Genomic DNA, 20,435 nt, shown 5'->3' with positions numbered 1-20,435 from the left:
CACTAACATAAATAACCACTCTGTAAACAGTGTGGGTGCACTCTGATCCGTATAAACTTTAAGCTACGGTACCGAGTATCTATAACTTTGAACTTTCGTTGCCATAAGGGGTTTGAAAATCATCTTATTATAATTTATGCAATTTAAAATAATATCGTGAAAATCTCATCTTTACTCATATTTACATAAAAAAAAATGTAACGTAAATAAACTCATGCCACACAATTTTTTGTGTTAAAAATATATATAATTTTATTTTTGAATAGAAAGAAATGCTGAAAATTTACCCAAGGGGATTGGAACATTTCTTAACCCAAAAATAGATGCAAGTATATTAAAGATAGAACTGGTATAATTAAATATGCGTAAAAATAAACTCATGGAAATTTTGTGGAACTAAGTAACATAATTAAAATTTACGTACAAAATAAGCTCGGGTATGAATTTAAAATAAAAAGAAACTAACATAATCAAAATTTACTTACCTTCTTCCTTACGAACACTATAACTATCTTTAAGAAATGAGATCGGAAAGAGTGGGTGATTGAGAACTTACTCAAAAATTTTCTCTCCACCACAATTTCTTTCACTCACTAATTCTTCTCTTCCTTGAAAAATTGTTGTGAAAAATGAAGGTTGAGAGCTTCCTATTTATAGGAAAATTTTGGGGAAGAAATGAAATTTATAAAAGTGTGGGGAGATGGGTGAAATTATAATTTTTAAAAATTAAAGAATGGGCAAGGTATGGGTTGTGTATGGGATAGGGATGGAGGCCATGTGGGAGTGCTTGCCACCATTCCCACTAAATAATTTTTTAATTAATTACTTACCTACTTAATTAATCAATTACTTAATTAATTATTTTATTATCTTATTATTTTTTTTTCCTAATCATTATTATCATTATTATTATCATTGTTATTAATTTTAAACTACTTTTAGTATTTATTTATTTTATTATTTATTTTTGAACAAGAATTAAATTTAAATTTTGAAAACTCATGTGGGCCCCACATGGTCTTGTGGGCCCCACACGGTCTTGTGCGCCCCACACAACTTCGAGACCCGAATGGATTCTACATAACTCGAATAACTCTTATACGATTTTATGCATCGTACATAGCTTTGAGACTTGTGTAAACCTCCATACGGCTTCCGGACTCATGTGGGCCCCACACAGTCTTGTGGGCCCCGCATAGGATACCTATATTATTATTATTTTATCATATATTTTTTCAAATTATATCAGTTAAAACATTATTTTATGTACTTATTTACGTATATAAACAATGTCTTGTGGCTCCGGGACTCATGTGGACCCCACATAGTCTTGTGGGCCCCACATATGATACCTATATTATTATCATCTTATGATGTATTTCTACAAATTATGTCTGTCAAAACACTATTTTATGTATATATACTTATTTACGTGTACAAACAGTGTCTATCCTGTTTATCCTATGAAATTCCATTTTGACCAGGCCGACCTCCAGGGAGCGACTGAGCCGCAATGGTCTCTGAGCACTCGCTAAGACAAGGTCTTTCTTAGGCATCAAACATGGAATCAAGGATCCTACAGAAAAACACTTCTGTATTGATATTACTATTTTTATTATTTTATTATTATTGTACTTTAATCATATATATATATATATATATATATTTTTGGGTCATCACAACGCTACTACCTCATGGCTTTCTCACCAAAAACCATGTCTCTACTGATCACCACCTTGTTTTCCATAGGATCACCTAACTAGAACCTACCTTTCTTATACCCTAAAAAGATGTACTATCTGGACATTACACCAAGCCTAGATCCCACCTCACTAGAAAAGTGCATTTGTGGACATCCACTCAAACCTAAGTAGTATACCGAAAAACCTGCCCACAATTCTCCTGCAACTCTACCATCTAGTGATACCTTTGGCGATTGACCAAACGAGAAACACGACATACTCACTAACTTCACCAAGAAGTCCCTTGTTGTCCTACTCACAAAACTCTTTGAACTGAACTAGCGTACTCAGTCCCAATGTCGGAATTGAGGATTTCTCTCCCAATCTGGTTTTCTACCTCAACCACAAGTTAAACCTGGCAAACACCTCAGATTTGTGCCATATGAGATACACCAAGACCTTTAGTGATAAACTCATGAAATACATATGTCTACCTCGTGATGCTATCGTCACCGGTTCCCAAACATCTGAATACATGTAGTCACCTATATGCCCTAACTGCATATGCCACAAAACATCTAACTCAAATTCTACAATTGGAGCTCCACCTACAACTATGATACCCTGCAGAGTATAGATATTTCCTGCTACCTTTTGTCCTTTCATCACCATCAAGTCACCTTCACAAACTTTCATTTCCCCACTTTCAAACTTGTAAGTATACCTATTACAATCTAAAGCACTCAATGAAATTACATTCTTCCTTAGATCAGGTACATGTGTTACATCATATAAGGTTCTCACAAAACCATTATTCATTTTGATTTTGACATTTCCAATACCAATTATTTTGCATGAAGTATCATTTCTCATCAAAACAAAACTAGTATTAATTGACCTATAGGTGTTGAACCATTTTCTATTTGATGTCATGTGATAAGAGCGTCCAGAATCTAGGATCCAAGAATTCATGAGGCACTCTGAACCCGATGAAACATATAGCATATCACCATCACTGCTACCTGAGTCTCCTTCCACTACATTTGTAGATTTTGATTAACCTTCGTGATTTCCAGCATTCCCTTTCTTCCATTCTGGACATTTCAGTTTTATGTGCCTAATTTTACCACACCTAAAACACTTTATGTCCTTCTTCTTCCCGAACTGCAATCGAGATCCGCTCCGGGAGTTACATCTCCCACGTTCCTAGATACCCTTCACCACAAGCCCTTCACCATGTAAAATTTCATCGTTGGCCATCTTTCTTTGATGAAAACCGAGCAATATGCTTGTCACCTCTTCCAAATTCAGGTTTTATTTGCCCTATGTCAAAGTGGTAACCAAATTCTTATACGTGTGAGACGCAAGTAGGGAATTCAATCAGCGTCTTATCTTCCTCCTCAAACTTTACATCAACATGCATCAAATCACTTACAATCTAATTTAATGCATTGATTTGTTGGTTCAAATTCAAACCCTCCACCATCTTAAACCAATGCAACTTTTTCTTAAGAAATAATTTGTTCAATAAAGACTTAGACATATACTGGCTTTCTAGTTTTTGCAAAACTACAGTCAGAGAATCCTCATCCATGACATGACACAACACGTCATCAGCTAAACAAAGTCAGATGTTTGATATATACTTCCTTTGCCTCCAATTCATTCAAACTCGCATCATCCATGCCTTCTAGTTGAATTCCATATAAGGCCTTCACCATACCTTGCTACACTAAGAGATCCTTCACCCTTCTTTACCATAAACCGAAACTTCCAATTCTATCAAACTTGACAATGTCAAATTTCATGGACAAAGTACCATAAGTCATTACAACATTGCTCTGATACCAATTTTTTGTATAAAATCGAATGCACAGTGGAATAAGTAATCATACAAGCATAGCACTTAATAGTGAATAATTCAAAAATAACAATCACAATGACTGTAATGAAAGCAATAGAAATAAAACAAGAAATTACGTGGTTCGGCACTTACATCCACAGGAGCAAACAACAATAATTCACTATCTTCTTGTCCAAAGGACATGAATAATACATCAACCCTCTGTACAACCATCCTCTACAAATAAATCACAAATGACATATAAATAGAGTTCCCAAAGGTTTTCCCTCCAAATCTCAACCAACTTAACATCCCTCTTTCAAAATTTGAAAATCTGCGATAGGTTCTCGAGCCAAACCGTCGATGATTTGCCTTGCTACACCCTGATTTCCTTCATGCTTTCCCTTTGTACATGCTTTCCACTCAATATGTGAGCCACATATCACAAGATGTGCCAACCTTTTTCTATAAATTATCCCCAACCAAGATTCTATTCCTAACTGCTAACCACATGAAAGTTGACACCTTAGTCGAAATGAATTTGTTCCAAATCATTTTGTGATCCAATCCTGAATGTCTACTCAAGCTAGCACACTAGATAGCATTATAGATGCTCTCCATTGTGAATCACTTACTTCTGGATGGTTTCAAACTACAGATGTCTTGCCTGCTTTGAACAAGATTGACATTTTTAAACATATCAAGCAATCCGTCCAGATCCACTGTATGATCACCTCTGAGTCTTCTATAAAAATAACATTCCAAGTTGGGTATTTTGGCTTGTCTCTGACCATAGTGGCAGCCTTGGCCTCTTTGTGAATGGCCCAATTAAACAAATTTAGGAACAAATATTTCATAGGTTTATCATCCACCCAAATATCTTACCAAAAGGATGTTTTGTGACCGTTTCCAATAGATATCTCCACTTAACTCCATAAAAACTCACTGTTCCTGATAATTCCCTTCCATAGACCATTGACATGTTTCTTCTTGCTAACTAACGGGTTCCAAGACTCAAGCCCATACCCATGTTTTAAACAAAACATGTTTCTCCACATTGTGTTTGCTTCGGAGCAAAAGCACCAACTCTATTTACTTAGAATAGCCACATTCATCCACTTCAAGTTTTTGATACCCAACCCTCCTTGCTGCAACTTCGAGTAAACCTGGTTCCATTTGATTATCATATATTTGAAGGACTCTGAGTTACCTTTCCAAAGGAAGTTGCGATGGAGTTTTACAATTCTTTCAGTAACACTTGGAGGCAAAGGCAGTAGAGAGAGAAAATAAATAGGTAGGTTAGACAAAGAAGATTTAATCAAAGTTATTCTACCTCCTAGTGATAGATATCTAGCCTTCCATTAGGTAACTTAGACTCTAATTTTTCTAACACTGGGTCCCATATATCTTTAGCTCCCTCCTTGTGGCCAAGAGGAAGTCCCAGATAAGTCAAGGGGAAACTACTAAGTCTATACTTGAGAATTTTAACACAATTTTAACGACCCAAAGAATTTTTCAGCTCCTCATCAACGAACACAAAGGATTCGTCGATGAGGGTATAAGAGGAGCTCATCGACGAGGACAAGATTCGTCGACGAGAAGATGCCGAGAGAGGATTTGTGAAAACCTGAAATTCGTCGATGAGGGTTGAAGTTCATTGACGAACTTCCTACAGGACTCGTCGACGAGGTGACGTGGCTCGTCAATGAATCCCGCTATATAAATAGGGTTAAACGAGAATTTTCAATCATTTTTCTGCGCCGAATCTCTCTCTCTCTCTCTCCTTATACGGTTTCTCCTCCTTCTCTCTAAGATTTTGGGCTGGATTTTTGTCGATTCGAGGATCTGAAGCTACCACGATGCTCCTAGAAAAGTTCTTTGCAAATCTATCGAAGCGGATCATCGGTGGGGTTGTGGTAGAAACCATCCCAAATCCAGGATAAGGTTTTCTACTCAATATTTGGATTTTTGACAGATGAAGAAAGCGTAGTACGCATAGAAATACAGATTTTAGTTCTGGGAAATTTCATTTTTAGGGTGTTGAACGGGGAACCCTGTGGGTGCAGGACATATTTTCTTAGGGGCTTTTCAAGAATCAAGTAAGGGGATAAACTAAGCTAGTATTTTATGAAAAATACGTATATTCTTATAGCATTTGATTTCAGGAAAATAAATATATTTATATATGATTTATATTTGGGAAAATACTGTTAAAAATGATGGTATGTTAAATATGCGAAAAACCTTTTAGTGCGGCATGAGTAGAAATTGTTAAGAAATTCTGTTTTCTGGGAATGTGTTAATGATACGGATTTTTATAATGGAAAACTGGCGTACGGGCCGAGATTTTTATATGTTTCGCCGCCGTACGGGTTGTGCTATGGATGTGATTTGCCAGCATATGGGCTAAGCTATGTATATGATTTGCCGGCGTATGGGCCGAGCTATGGATGTGATTTGCCAGCGTACGGGCTGAGCTATGTATATGATTTTCCAGTGTACGGGTCATGCTATGGATGTGATTTTCCAACATATGGGCTGAGCTATGTATATGATTTTCTGGCGTACGGGCTAAGCTATGGATGTGATTTGTCAGCGTATGGGCTGAGTTATGGATGTGATTTGCCAGCGTACGAGCTGTGCTATGATATGATTTGCCAGCATACGGGTCGAGTTATGGTAAAATGTGTAATATCGGCGTACGGGCTAATGATTTTCATGATATACGTATATATGCAAAGTGATATGATTGATTTGATAATTAATGATATGAAATATCCATGTATCATAGTTTCAGTATATGGTATATGATATCAGAACCTGCTTAGCTTGGTCTAGGCTAGCACTTGCACGGTACCGTTGCTATGTGTCCATGGTCATCATGATCATGATATCTGTGTTAACGTCGATGTACAAAGTGCTGTGAGATTGGATGGTCGATGTGGTTTTTAGGAAGGTGTGAGTGCCCCTAGTGTACGGACCAAGTCTGGTAGACCCATCATACTTACAGACTGTACTTTTGACTTGACAGTGGTCAGCCAACCATTATCAAGTCCCACCTTCGAGCCACACAACCCAGTCATGTGGGGGTGATACATGACAACATCCAGTTAACCTACCAGGAATGTTTTTGTATTATTATTGTATGAAATGAAATATGTTTATGAAAATGCAGTATGTTCCGCCATGTTTTTGATGATATATATGCTTTCCCAAATTTGACATAACAGTTACTGAATATGTTTTGTATGGTATATGTATAATACGGAATACTCATGTTGCCACACACTGATATTAGTTTATTTCCCTTACTGAGAGGTGTCTCACCCCAAAATTTTATAAACTTTTCAAGAGCCCCAGATAGGAGAGTGGGAAAAGCCCCGCTGATCTAGTGTTGTTTGTCTGCCCTCTTTGAAAGGTAAGTTTTAGTAGGGACAGTTGGATTTTGTGGGAAGTGTCCCTAGATCTTGTTCTTGGGATGTATATACTGAAATACAATAGATATAGTGACGCTGGTATTTATGGTAATGTGATGGATGTTTTCGTATTTATAATATTGTGATTGTATGTTTCCTGCTACTTAAGCTTCCGTTATGTGTTCTGATGTAACCCTGGTAGCCATGGGTCCAGGTGGAATATGATCTGCTGAGTTGAGTTTTGTGATTTTGTAATATGGAAAAAAATGTAAAAATTAAGCAGGTCGCCACAGTTTGGTATCAGAGCCTAGGTTGCTATAGACTTTAGAATGCAGCAGAAACAATACCAGAGTTTAGGAAATGATTTGAGGTTTTGTTCTACAGTCTAAAGGCAGGGCTTTCGTGGTAGTTTCTGTGTTTTCCCTAGGGTGATGATTTCAAGAAAACCATAGTAAGCTATTGTCGGGTTTTGTTCCTAGAATGTAGGACTAGGGATTAGAAATAAGTTGAAAATGTTGAGATAAGTGGTGAGGAAAGGTTAAGTTAGATAAGGATAGGATTTCTAAGTTGCGTTTGTTGTTTTCAGGATGGATCCAGGAGGCAGTAGTGCCCATGCGAGTGGCAGTGATGGAGCAATGCCTTCGGGTGCAGCTGGGACCGACTTTGATGCAGTATTATGTGGCGTGGCTCAGCAGGTTCTAGCTGAGATCGCTAGGAGCTCGAGGGAGCAGGGCGGTCCATCTGCAAGCCATGGGTGAACCATAGAGAAATTTACAAAGATGAATCCTCTAACATTCTCAGGTGGAGTCGATCCTGCAGCCGCTGAGAATTGGATGCAACAGACTGAGAAAGTTTTGGTTGTGTTGCAGTGTACCAAGGAACAGAGGGTCCTCTTTGCCACTTATAGATTGACAGGAGAGGCCGAGAGGTGGTGGACTTCGATGAGACTGCTAGAGCAGCAGAGGGTGACTCCTATAGCCATGACATGGGACCAGTTTAAGGAGTTGTTCTTCGATAGATATTTTCCAACTACTGTCAGGGAGGCTAAAGTGGAAGAGTTCCTGTGTTTGAAACAGAGAGAGTTATTAGTTCAGCAGTATGCGGCACGTTTCATCGAGCTCTCTCCTTTCACCCCGTACATTGTTCCTGATGAAGTGAAGAAGGCTAGGCAGTTTGAGATAGGCTTGAGGTGGAGTATATTCAAGTAGGTGGTGGTGCTGCGGATCTAGGACTTTGCTTAGTTAGTCGACAAGCCAGCCTTGGCAGAGATTGGTGAGCGTCTCGATGCAAAGGAGCAGGGACAGAGGAAGAGATTTGCATCTACAGGCTACTAGCAGGGTCATAAACCGGGTCAATGGAGGAGAGGAAATCATGGCAGAAGGTGGAGACAGGAGACTGAAGGACATGAGGTTCAAGCAGTGCAGGGTCCTCTAGTCTTCTAGACTTGTGGTAGGAGGCACTGGGGAGAGTGTCAAGCAGGAGGGGTGGTGTGCTATCGCTGTGGTAGATCAAGGCATATGGTGTGAGACTGCCTTATCCCACCAGATGCAGTTCCAACTCCCAAACCATACCAGGGAGGTTATCAGGCGCCACGTGAGGGCCAGCAGAGGAATATGGCTCCAGCCAAGGTGTTTACTCTGACGCCGGGTGAGACTGAGATGGCAGGTGATGTGGTGACAGGTATGGTTATTATGCTTTCTTTTAAAGTTATTGCATTGTTTGATTTAGGAGCTACACACTCGTTCATGTCTTTAGGGTGTGTTAAATTATGTGGGGCTGAAACACAATAATTAGATGTTGAATTGTTGGTATCTACACCGACTGGGTCAGCAGTGAGGTGTAGAGGGTGCTCAGAGGTTGTCCAGTTGATGTTCAAGGAAAGACTTTGTCTGCTGATTTGATAGTGTTGGACATGCATAGGTTTGATATTATTTATGGCATGGATTGGCTAGCAACTAATTTTACCAGCATAGATTGTCGAGCACGAGAAGTGACATTTAGACCTCTGGGGAAAGCGGAATTCAAGTTCGAAGGGTTGCAGGTGCAATCCTTGCCTCAGCTAGTTTCAGCTATCCAAACCAAGAGACTACTACTAAGTGGTTGTCAGGAGTTTGTGGCAATTTTGAAGGAGATGTTAGAGAATGAATTGAAATTTGCTAGCACGACTGTAGTAAAGGAATTTACAGATGTTTTCCCAGATGAGTTACTAGGCTTGCCACCTGATTATGAGGTAGATTTCCCTATTGATCTACTTCCAGGTATAGTACCGATTTCTAAAGTACCGTACCGGATGGTGCCAGCACAGTTGGCAGAATTGAAGAATCAGTTGCAAGATCTACTTGATAAGGGCTTCATACGACCCAGTGTATCTCTATGGGGAGCTCCAGTATTATTTGTGAAGAAGAAGGAGGGTAAAATGAGGATGTGTATAGACTATAGGGATATTAATAAAGTGACAATCAAGAATAAATATTCTCTACCCCGTATAGATGATTTTTTTACCAGCTCCAGGGTACATGGGTGTATTCAAAGATTGACCTCAGATCTGACTATCATCAAGTGAAAGTGAAAGCAAAAGACGTCTTGAAAATGACCTTCAGGACCAGGTACGGGCATTACAAGTTTCTTGTTATACCGTTTGGTTTGACGAATGCTCCTTCAGTATTTATAGACATGATGAACAGAGTCTTCCACCAATACCTAGACCAATTTTTTGTTGTTTTTATTGACGATGTACTGGTCTATTCGAGGAGCTATAGGGAGCACGAGATACATTTAAGGCAGGTTTGCAGACGCTTTGGGAAAAGAAGTTGTATGCCAAGTTCAGTAAATGTGAATTTTGGCTTGAAAAGGTCGTGTTCTTGGGGCATATTGTATCTGGAGACAGTATTTCTATGGATCCTAGTAAGGTTGAGGCTGTAGTGAATTGGGCTAGACCGAGAAATGTCTAAGAGATCAGAAGTTTCTTAGGGCTAGCTAGATATTACCGTCATTTCGTTGATGGATTCTTAGCTTTGTTAGGACCTTTGACACGACTGACGAGGAAGAATGTCATATTTGAGTGGGACGACAGTTATGAGCAGAGTTTTCAAGAACTGAAACAAAGATTAGTCATAGCACCAGTATTGGTTATCCCATCAAGGGGTGAGGGGTATGTCATTTACAATGATGCATCCTTAAAGGGACTTAGCTGCGTATTGATGCAACATGGCAAGGTAGTGGCCTATGCTTCCAGACAATTGAAAGAATATGAAAAGAACTACCCTACACATGATCTTCAATTGGCTACAGTAGTACACACATTGAAATTTTGGAGGCATTATCTGTACAGTGAACAGTGCGAGATTTTCTTCAACCATAAGAGGTTAAAATATTTCTTCACCCAGAAGGAATTAAATATGAGGCAGAGAAGGTGGTTAGAGTTGATTAAGGATTTTGTTTGTACCATCAGTTATCACCCAGGGAAAGCAAACGTGGTAGCTGATGCGTTGAGCAAGAAATCACGGAAACCAATGTTGGTGGTTATAGAGATCCAGTATCTGATCATGATAGATCTAGAGAGACTTGGCATAGAGTTGGTAGAGAGTGATCTTCCAATGTGTATTGCCAGCCTAGTAGTATAGCCTACTTTGCAAGAAAGAATTAAAGTCGCTCAAAAGGAAGACCCAGAATTAGCAGAGGTGATGGATAGAGTGCAAAATGGTCAGGGGGAGGAATTCAATATTGCAGATGACGGAGTTTTGCGGTTCCGTTCCAGATTATGCGTTCCTGCTGATACAGAGATCAGAAAGACTATTTTAGAGGAGGCTCACAGATCTTTGTATACAGTTCATCCCGGTAGTATGAAGATGTACAGAGATCTGCGAGAGTCATACTAGTGGAGTGGTATGAAGAGAGAGATCGTCGAGTATGTAGCCCAGTGTTTGACGTGCTAGCAGGTAAAGGCTGAGCACTAGAGGCTGACAGGGCAGTTGTAGCAGTTATTTATTCATGAGTGGAAATGGGATCATATATCCATGGACTTCGTGTCAGGACTGCCGATGGCGTTACATGGCCAGAATGTCATCTGGGTGATTGTTGATCATTTGACTAAGACCACTCACTTTTTACCTATCAAGATCAGCTACTCCCACAACCGTTTAGCGGAGATCTACATTCAGGAGATAGTTCATTCTTATGGGGTGCCAGTATCGATTGTGTCAAATCAAGACCCGCGTTTTACGTCACATTTTTGGAGAAGTCTGCAAGAAGCACTAGGGTCTCAATTGTCTTTTAGCATAGCATTCCATCCTCAATCAGATGGGCAGAATGAGAGGATAATACAGATATTAGAGGATATGCTCCGAGCATGTGTATTAGATTTTCGAGGTAGTTGGACTTAGTTCATGCTGCTGGTGGAATTTGCATATAATAACAGTTATCATACCAGTATTGGCATGGCATCGTTTGAGGCTTTATACGGTAGGAGATGTCATTCTCCTTTATTTTGGGATGAAGTGGGTAAGCGACGAGTAGTGGGGTCAAAGCTTGTGCAGCAAGCGCATGATAAGGTTCCGCTTATCAGAGATAGGTCAGTGCAGCTTAGAGCCAACAGAAAAGTTATGTTGATAATCACTGCAGGAATCTGGAATTTGATGTGGATAATCATGTGTTTTTGAAGATAGCTCCATTGAAAGGGGTTATACTATTTGGGAAGAAGGGTAAACTTAGTCTTAGGTTTATCGATCCATTTGAGATTCTAGATAAAGTAGGACCGGTAGCCTACAAGCTAGCTTTACCACCTCTATTGTCCAGGATCCACGACGTATTCCATGTTGCTATGTTGAGGAAATATGTCTCATATTCTTCTCATATCTTCAGTTATGGTGAATTAGAGCTCAGTGATTCACTGGTGTATGAGGAGGTACCAGTACAGATTCTGGATAGGAAAGTACAAGAGCTACGTAACAAGAAGATTCCTCAGGTAAAAGTTTTGTAAAGGAATCATGCAATTGAAGAGGCTTATTGGGAATCCAATGAGCAGATGAGGCAGAGGTATCTGCATTTATCCCAAGAAGTTTTATTGGGTAAAATGTAAGTAGTTAGGTAGTATTTCTTTTTCAAGTACATGTAATGGTTTAATTAGTGTAGCATTTTAGTTTTGGGAGAATTTTTCTTTTGTATATGTAATCTCCCAGGACTCAAAATGTAACCACGGTATTCCTCCGCCATAAGTGAGGGCAAGTAACAAAATAAGTAGACCCTTTTTCCTGTTAAGGGATGATGAGTTACGTGAACAGTAAATTTTGAGGACAAAATTTTATAAGAAGAAGAGAATGTAACGACCCGAGGAATTTTTCAGCTCCTCGTTGATGAACACAGGGGATTCGTCGACAAGGGTATAAGAGGAGCTCGTTGATGAGGACAGGATTCATCGACAAGAAGATGCCGAGAGAGGATTCGTGAAAACCTGAAATTCATCATCGAGGGTTGAAGTTCGTTGACGAACTTCCTATAGGACTCATCGACGAGGTGACGTGGCTCGTTGACGAATCTCGCAGTATAAATAGGGTTAAACGAGAATTTTCAGTCATTTTCCTGCGCCAAATCTCTCTCTCTATCTCTCTCCTCATTCGGTTTCTCCTCCTTCTCTCTAAGATTTTGGGCTGGATTTTCGCCAGTTCGAGGATTTGAAGCCACCACGACGCTCCTAGGAAAGTTCTCTGTAAATCTATCGGAACGGATCGTCAATAGGGCTGAGGTGGAAACCATCCCAAATCCAGAGTAAGGCTTTCTGCTCAATATTCGGATTTTTGACAGTTGAAAAAAGTGTAGTACGCGTAAAAATACTGAACTTTAGTTCTGGGAAATATCGTTTTCAGGGTGTTGAACGGGGAACCCTGTGGGTGCAGGACAGATTTTCTTATGAGCTTTTCAAAAATCGGGTAAGGGGATAAACTAAGCAAGTATTTTAAGAAAAATAAGTATATTGTTATAGCATTTGATTTCAAGAAAATAAATATATTTATATATGATTTATATTTGGGAAAATACTGTTAAAAATGATGGTATGTTAAATACGCGGAAAACCTGTTAGTATGGTATGTGTAGAAATTGTTGTGAAATATTGTTTTCTGGGAATGTGTTAATAATACGGATTTTTATAATGGAAAATCGGCATACGGACCGAGATTTTTATATGTTTTGTCGGCATATAGGTCATGCTATGGATGTGATTTGCTAGCGTACGAGCTGAGCTATGTATATGATTTGTCGGCGTACAGGCTGAGCTATGGATGTGATTTGCCAACGTACGAGCTGAGCTATGTATATGATTTTCCGACATATGGGTCGAGTTATGGATGTGATTTGCCAACGTACGGGTTGTGCTATGATATGATTTGTCAGCACGGTCCAAGCTATGGTAAAATGTGTAATATCGGCGTACGGGCCAATGATTTTCATGATATACGTATATATGCAAAATGATATGATTGATTTGATAATTAATGATATGAAATATTCATGTATCATAGTTTCAGTATATGTTATATGATATCAAAACTTGGTTGGTTTGGTCTAGGCTAGCACTTGCACGGTACCGTTGCTATGTGTCCATGGTCATCATGATCATGATATATGTGTTAACGCCACTATACAGAGTGGTATGAGATTGGATGGTAGAAGTGGATTTTAAGAAGGTGTGAGAGCTCCTGGTGTATAGACCAGGTCTGGCAGACCCATCAGACTTACAGACTGTACTTTTGACTTGGCAGTGGTCGGCCAACCATTGTCAGGTCCTGCCTTCGGGCCACACAACCCAATCTTGTGGGGGTAACACATGACAACAACCAGCTAACCTACCAGGAATGTTTTTTTATTATTATTATATGAGATGAAATATGTTTATGAAAATGCAGTATGTTCTGCCATGTTTTTGATGATATATATGTTTTCCCATATTTGACATAACAGTTACTAAATATGTTCTGTATGGTATATGTATAACACGGAATACTCATGTTGCCACACACTGGTATTAGTTTATTTCCCTTACTGAGAGGTGTCTCACCCCAAAATTTTATAAAATTTTCAAGAGCCCCAGATAAAAGAGCGGGAAAAGCCCCGCTGATCTAGTGTTGTTTGTCTGCCCTCTTTGAAGGGAAAGTTTTAGTAAGGACAGTTGGATTTTGTGGGAAGTGTCCCTAGATCTTGTTTTTGGGATGTATATACTGAAATACAGTGGATATAGTTACTCTGGTATTTATGGTAATGTGATGGATGTTTTCATATTTATAATATTGTGATTGTATGTTTCCTGCTGCTTAGGCTTCCGTTATGTGTTTTAATGTATACCTGGTACCCACAGGTCTAAGTGGATTATGATCTGCTGAGTTGAGCTTTGTGATTTTGTAATATGGAAAAAAAATGTTGAAATTAAGCAGGTCGCCACAAATATCACGTAATAAAACAAACAAAAGATAAACAACATAAAGCATTGACCAAAACCCACAGGAAATCAGCTAAACAAACCTCATATAAGCCATATCCATCTTCTCCAATTTATATAACTCATTGATAACTCTAGGGAGTTGACTACTGTTTGTAAATAACCTATTCCTCCCCCTAGCACCTTGACAAGCCAAGGCATCTGCCACTTTATATCCTTCTCTATACCAATGCTTTATCGAAAAGTCTACTCTCTCCAATAAACCAATTAGCTGCTCCCAAAAATCTCATAAATACCACAAGGAGCACCTACTTGATCTTATCCAATTTACAACAATCTTCGAATCACATTCAATATCAATACTAGTATGGTCTAAATGTTTGCAAATCTTTATTCCCTCCTACGCGGCTCTCAATTCACCTTCATTTTTTGAACAAAAATCAAAATATTTTGAAAAACCAAACACGGAAGAACCTGTATGATCTCTAAGGATGCCACCACCACCCGCTGGCCCTGGGTTTAGTTGCCTTGAGAATCATTTATGATAAAGCCTCCATAATTAGGATTAATAAAAAAAGGCAATAGTGGGTCGCCTTGTCATAGCCCTTTGGTGTTGTTAAAGCATCTTGTCGCTCCTCCATTAACCAAAATAGAGAATAAGGTGAAAGAAATGCAATAATATATCCTACCAATCCCTTTTTGCCCAAACCCTGTAATCTCCATTATGTTTGCAAGACACTGCCAATTCACATGATCAAAAGCTTTTTTCAAGTCTAATTTGCAAAGTAAGCCTTTCTATTTTGTCTTCCTCCAAAATTCAATGCATTCATTTTCCATTTAAGAAGCATCAAGAATATGTTAATTGCTCACAAACATCAATTGATTCTATGAAATTATAGAAAGCAGAACCTTTCTGAGTCGGATAGCTAAGGTTTTGGTCATAATTTTGTAGAAAATGTTGAGGAGATTGATAGGCCTGAAGCCTTTCACATTTTGTGCACCCCTTTTTTGGGAATGAGTACAATGAAAGCAGCATTTAAGATTTTTACGAAGCAACCCGCCAAATCGAACTCCCTAAAGGCTTCTATGGAATCATTTTTAAAAGATTCTCAAAAACTCAAAATGAGAGCAATGGACGTGCCATCAAGTATCGAGGCTTTGTCTCTCTTCAAGGATTTAATTGAATTCAACACATTTTCCTCTAAAAAATCCTTTCCTAATGACCTCCTCTCCTCCGCTGAGATTTTATTAAAGCTCTTGGCATCCAGTTTCCGTTTCCACGAGCTATTCTCCTTGCACAATGACTGATAATATTCAACTACCCATTTTTCATCTCCTCATAAGACTCACAAGACTTATCATTAACAACAATGTTGGAGATGTAGTTTACCTTTCTTCTAAAGGAATCCATATTGTGGAAGAACTTTGTATTTTTATTCCCTACTTTAAGCCAAATTTCTCTTGGTTTAAGTCTCCAAGAGGACTCTGCTTGATCGAGAATGAGCAGCAACTTCTTCATTAAATTATTCCTGGCATCTCTATCAGTTGCATTTAGTTGATTGCATTCTACCAAACCATTCCACCAGTCAATATCTTGTAAGAAAATTTTTATAAATATGTTGCAGTCAATGATTTTCAATTATCATGATCTTCACATCAATAACCTTTATGTAGGAAAATAAATAAATCATAAACTATAAACTTTACATACCGGAATCGGTCATATCGAACCTATCGAGAAGAACACCCGGAGAATCCGAAGAAATCGTTTCTCCCACTTTTCCTCTTTCTCTTTCCTTCCTTCACCAGATTTATGGGATCTCCTAATGATTAGAGAAGTAGAGGAAGAGAGAGGACAATCTCTTTCTTCCTATCTTTTCTTCGCAGCTAACACCACCATGTAACTATCCCTTTAGAGCTTATGAGCTTAACTCTTCCTTTCTCTTCTTTTGCTCTCTTTTTTACTCTTAGAGCTTAACTTGATGTATAACATGCCCTTCTAGCTACTCCCCATAATAGTAACTACTATATATATATAATATTATATACACATATATCTATATGTATTTATGTATAGGAATCTCTTCAAACTTCCACCATTAATTACTTATATTAAATAAGTTAACCCTTTAGTTAATCCATACAACCATTAATTATATTCTTATCATATGGGACACATACCCTACATGTGAGACCCATATCATTCATGTGGGACATATCCTTTGGGATATAAATCCTACATATCTTTCATTAACTTTTTTTTTTCTTTTTTTGGCAAAACTTTTTCTTTCTAAAATGAGGTCTTCCAACGTTTCATCTTGTACTTGAGAAACTTTAACTTTTGAGCCAAAATGTACGAAGTAAGTTCCTTCCACCAAAGATGGATGCTTTTTCGAAAATCTTATAGCTGGAGCCATGAATTGTCAAATTTAAATGGGGATTTTCCCCACATCATTCCCCCACAGTCAAGAAGTAACAAGTTATGATCAGAGATGCCCCTGGTGAGAGCTTTTTGGCACAAATTTGGATATGTTAATAGCCATTCCATTTTCCTGATTGTTTGACCATGTAAATGAAGCTCCACAAACTCCAATTTTTGTATCAACTCATTGAAACTATCCGTGCTTCTGTTTGATTTATGCGAGCCTACTCTCTCATGTGCAAATCTTACCTCACTAAAATCGCGGCAGATACACCAAGGCCCTACCATATTTTTTCTCTCTGACACCATATTTCACCCGAGCATAGGTTCTTCGATTTTATTGAAATTGAAAATTTGCCTTTAAAACAGCCTAAGAGAACAAACAGCTGAGATTATTATACCCACCACGTGAAACAGTCCATTTGAGTATGGCGAGCTTGGCTGAATCCTCAAATGTTGAATCAGTAAACTAATTTAATCTTAATTATGGGTTTCTTTAATGATTAAGACAAAACTTAATTGTCAAAGGCTAGCTTGCCATTAATTAAGACAAAACTTAATGATTGTTAAATGACTTTATGATAATTAAGATTGAAATTAAACAGTGATAGCTACATTGATTATTACAAAACATAATTGCTCAATAATTACTGAACATTAACTTGTTAAGCTTTTTATGCAGCACCGAAAGCAAAACAAAGCTCAAAAAATCCCCAACACAAGCTTGCAAACAGAAGCAAAACAGACGCAACTGATTAAAGCACGCACCTAAGTTTTAATCCAGAACCCTGCAACTTCTGCTCAGTAATTTGATCAAGACGTTCAATCATCTCATCTGTCAGATAGTTCATCCAATCCCCGACCACCCCTCGCCGGAAAAACGTATTATTTTCCTCGCCGGACGACAGCTTCGCTATTCTATTCACCTCCAGATTACTCAAATTGTCAAAACTACAGAGCTTCAAGATTTCATCCACCACCCCCTCTGTCTCTTCCTCTGCTGAGAATGGGCACCCCAAAAACTCAGCCAGACGCCTCAAGTTCACATCTGGTTTCTCTTTCAGGTCTTCATACTTCAAGAAAAACACCTTGTGAGGCATCTCCAAACTCTCTCTCCAGTACCCCAACACATGATCCCAAAAGGGTCCGTAAATGCTCACTCCCCTGCAGAACTTGTCGTACACCTCGTCGAGCGAGTTGGTGCCCATGTTGTGGAGCCTTAGCTTGTTGGTAAAGTGCCAGAAGGAAACAAAGACGTCCCTTGGATTCCTACACAGATACACAAGCTTGCAAGAGGAGGCAGTAACGGACTCCGGCAGCGACACGGTCGGCAAGTGCGTCGAGAAGAGCCTCGGCGACCCAAAGGGCGCGAGGTCGGGGCACTGGCCTTCGACATAGAGCTTGAGCTCCAAGAAGGGGACAAGATCATGAGGGTTGGCTGTGAGCAAAGGGTGGTTTTGGGTAGTGTCAGGGTAGTTTTCCCTGTTGAGTAGGGCGAAGGTGATGGCCTTTAACCAGGTTGTGCCTGATTTGGGAGTGGTGACAAGGAGGATGTCAGTGTCATGAGCTTTGAAGTGTTTTTGACATGAAAGGACTCCTTGCATATGCCTGGTCGCATACCAGAAGCCCTGGTATTGGTGCAAATGGGTTGAGAGCCAGCCCTTTTCTGTAGGAAGGATGGAGAGTAAGTCTCTGCATTCTTGGGTGAGTTGAGAATCTTGCAGATACTTGGGAAGATCAAGAGGAGGAGGAGGAGGAGGAGGAGGAGGAAGAGATTGGCTTGTTGGTGCGGCTGTGGAAAGAGTTGGGCTCATTGTCAGTAGTTTGGAATGTATGCAGTGGTTCAAGTTTCTGTATTGAGTTATTGTTTGTTTGATCCTTCTACAATATATATATATTTGTGATGTATGCAGTGGTTCAAGTGTCTGAATTGAGTTACTGTTTGTTTGATCCTTCAACAATATATATATATATATATATATATATATATATATATAGAGAGAGAGAGAGAGAGAGTAGGGGTGGCAAACGGGTTAGCGGGTCGTAAATGGGTTGGGATCAAATGGGTTCGATTTTGACTAACATATAAACCTAAATTTGCCTATTTAATAAATAAGTCATAAACGTGTACCCGTTAAGAATCCGTTTAAAATATAATTTTTTTATTTTTTATTTTTTATAACATTTCATATAAAGTGACATAATTTAAAAAAAAACAATACTTTTTATTTTATTTTTTAATATCTTAACAAAAAATAAAAAATGTAGAAAATAGTTTATCTCTTTAATTGATATTTTTTAATGTAATATACATACATACATATATATATCAAATTAAATGGGTCACCCAGTGGGTGTCCAACCTAAACCCGCCTAACCCATTTATTAAACAGGTTAGGTTCGAGTTGATCCGTTTCGTAAATGGGTCGCCTTCTACTAAACTCAAACTCGATTTAAACAGGCGAGTTATGGGTTACCCACCAAGTTGTGACCTATTTTGCCAACCCTAAGAGAGAGAGAGTTTAATTAGTTACTCTCATCCTTTCTTCTTTTCACGACCTCATTTTACCCTAATGAGAAGATTAACTTGCTCATTGACTTCAAATGGAGTATTTGCTTTGAATTATCTTAAATATCATTACAAAATTTCTTTCTTAATTATATATTTTAAGTCCACAAAAACTTATAACCAAAGATTTTTCCATATGAAATTTGGAACCCAAAAATTATAGGATGTCATGTTAGTACTTGATCTCATTCCCAAACAAATGAGAGATTTAATTTATTGTGGAATCTAGTGATGTGGATCCAATTATACTTTAATAGGTCCAAATATCTTGTGAATATTGGTGATTTTAAATTTCACATGAAGAAACCATTCTTTACAAGTAATTCTCTCTTATGTCTAGATTAGGATTACAAAATTATATATGATATTTGGTATGAATATTATTTCACACACACACACACACATATAAAGTAAGGGCGGAAAAGTTTCTGTTTGGGGCAAGAAAAAAACGCAAGAGGTTCTTGCTGAGGCTAAAAGACTCATCGATGTGGATTGCTGCAAGGTGCAAGCAGACTCGACGGCAAAAGCAGATATCCAGCCCCTACGCCTTGATTCGAAGCTGCAGGTTGCAAAGGAGTTGATTGAAAAACCTGAATGCAGTACAGTTCAGGAGTTGGTAGATGACAATGAGGTAAGCCTCGGAAAGAGTGAGGTAAGGCCTGAAGACCAACTACTTGCTTCTGAAACGTTGGGTTCTGAGGATACTGTGGAGTCTTTAGGGGACTTAGATGGTGAAAAGTCTGTTCGGGATCACCTTGATAGCATCGAACAGAACCCTGTTTTTGAGGAACAGGATCCCCTTGCAGCTCCGACAAGAAAAGGGCTCACGAAAGAGGAAAGTAAGGCCCCGTGGGTCAACCTGTTTGCTGGTAATAGGAATAAGGAAAGCTGTGGGGTTGTCCCAATGTTCTTTTCTGATCGTGCTGGTGCAAAAGTTGAAGATTTTGATTTGGAAAACCCTTCAGGTCTTGGTGATAACTGCTTGGTTGGGTATTTTGCTGGGAAGTTTCCGAGAAAAGCTGCTCTTCACCAGATTGTTGGGTCATGGAATGTTCAAACAGAGGTCTCTCATCA

General features: G+C 38.8%; 1 protein-coding gene across 1 annotated transcript; it reads right to left on the bottom strand.

Annotated features, from left to right (window-relative positions):
- Positions 1 to 17,352: 17,352 nt before the first annotated feature.
- LOC131154079 (cytosolic sulfotransferase 5-like) lies at positions 17,353 to 18,750 on the bottom strand. The gene has a single exon (XM_058106583.1). The coding sequence runs from the start codon at positions 18,604 to 18,606 to the stop codon at positions 17,548 to 17,550; it is 1,059 nt and encodes a 352-aa protein (XP_057962566.1). The 5' UTR covers positions 18,607 to 18,750; the 3' UTR covers positions 17,353 to 17,547.
- Positions 18,751 to 20,435: the final 1,685 nt, after the last annotated feature.

The sequence above is a fragment of the Malania oleifera genome, chromosome 4 (genome assembly GCF_029873635.1).
Source record: "Malania oleifera isolate guangnan ecotype guangnan chromosome 4, ASM2987363v1, whole genome shotgun sequence".
Taxonomy (NCBI): domain Eukaryota; kingdom Viridiplantae; phylum Streptophyta; class Magnoliopsida; order Santalales; family Ximeniaceae; genus Malania; species Malania oleifera.
Note: the sequence above shows the minus strand (reverse complement) of the source record. Positions and strands in the feature narration are given on the sequence as shown.

Coding starts and splice junctions, on each gene's coding strand:
- LOC131154079 (XM_058106583.1), bottom strand. CDS start 18,606: ATGAGCCCAACTCTTTCCACAGCCGCACCAACAAGCCAATCTCTTCCT.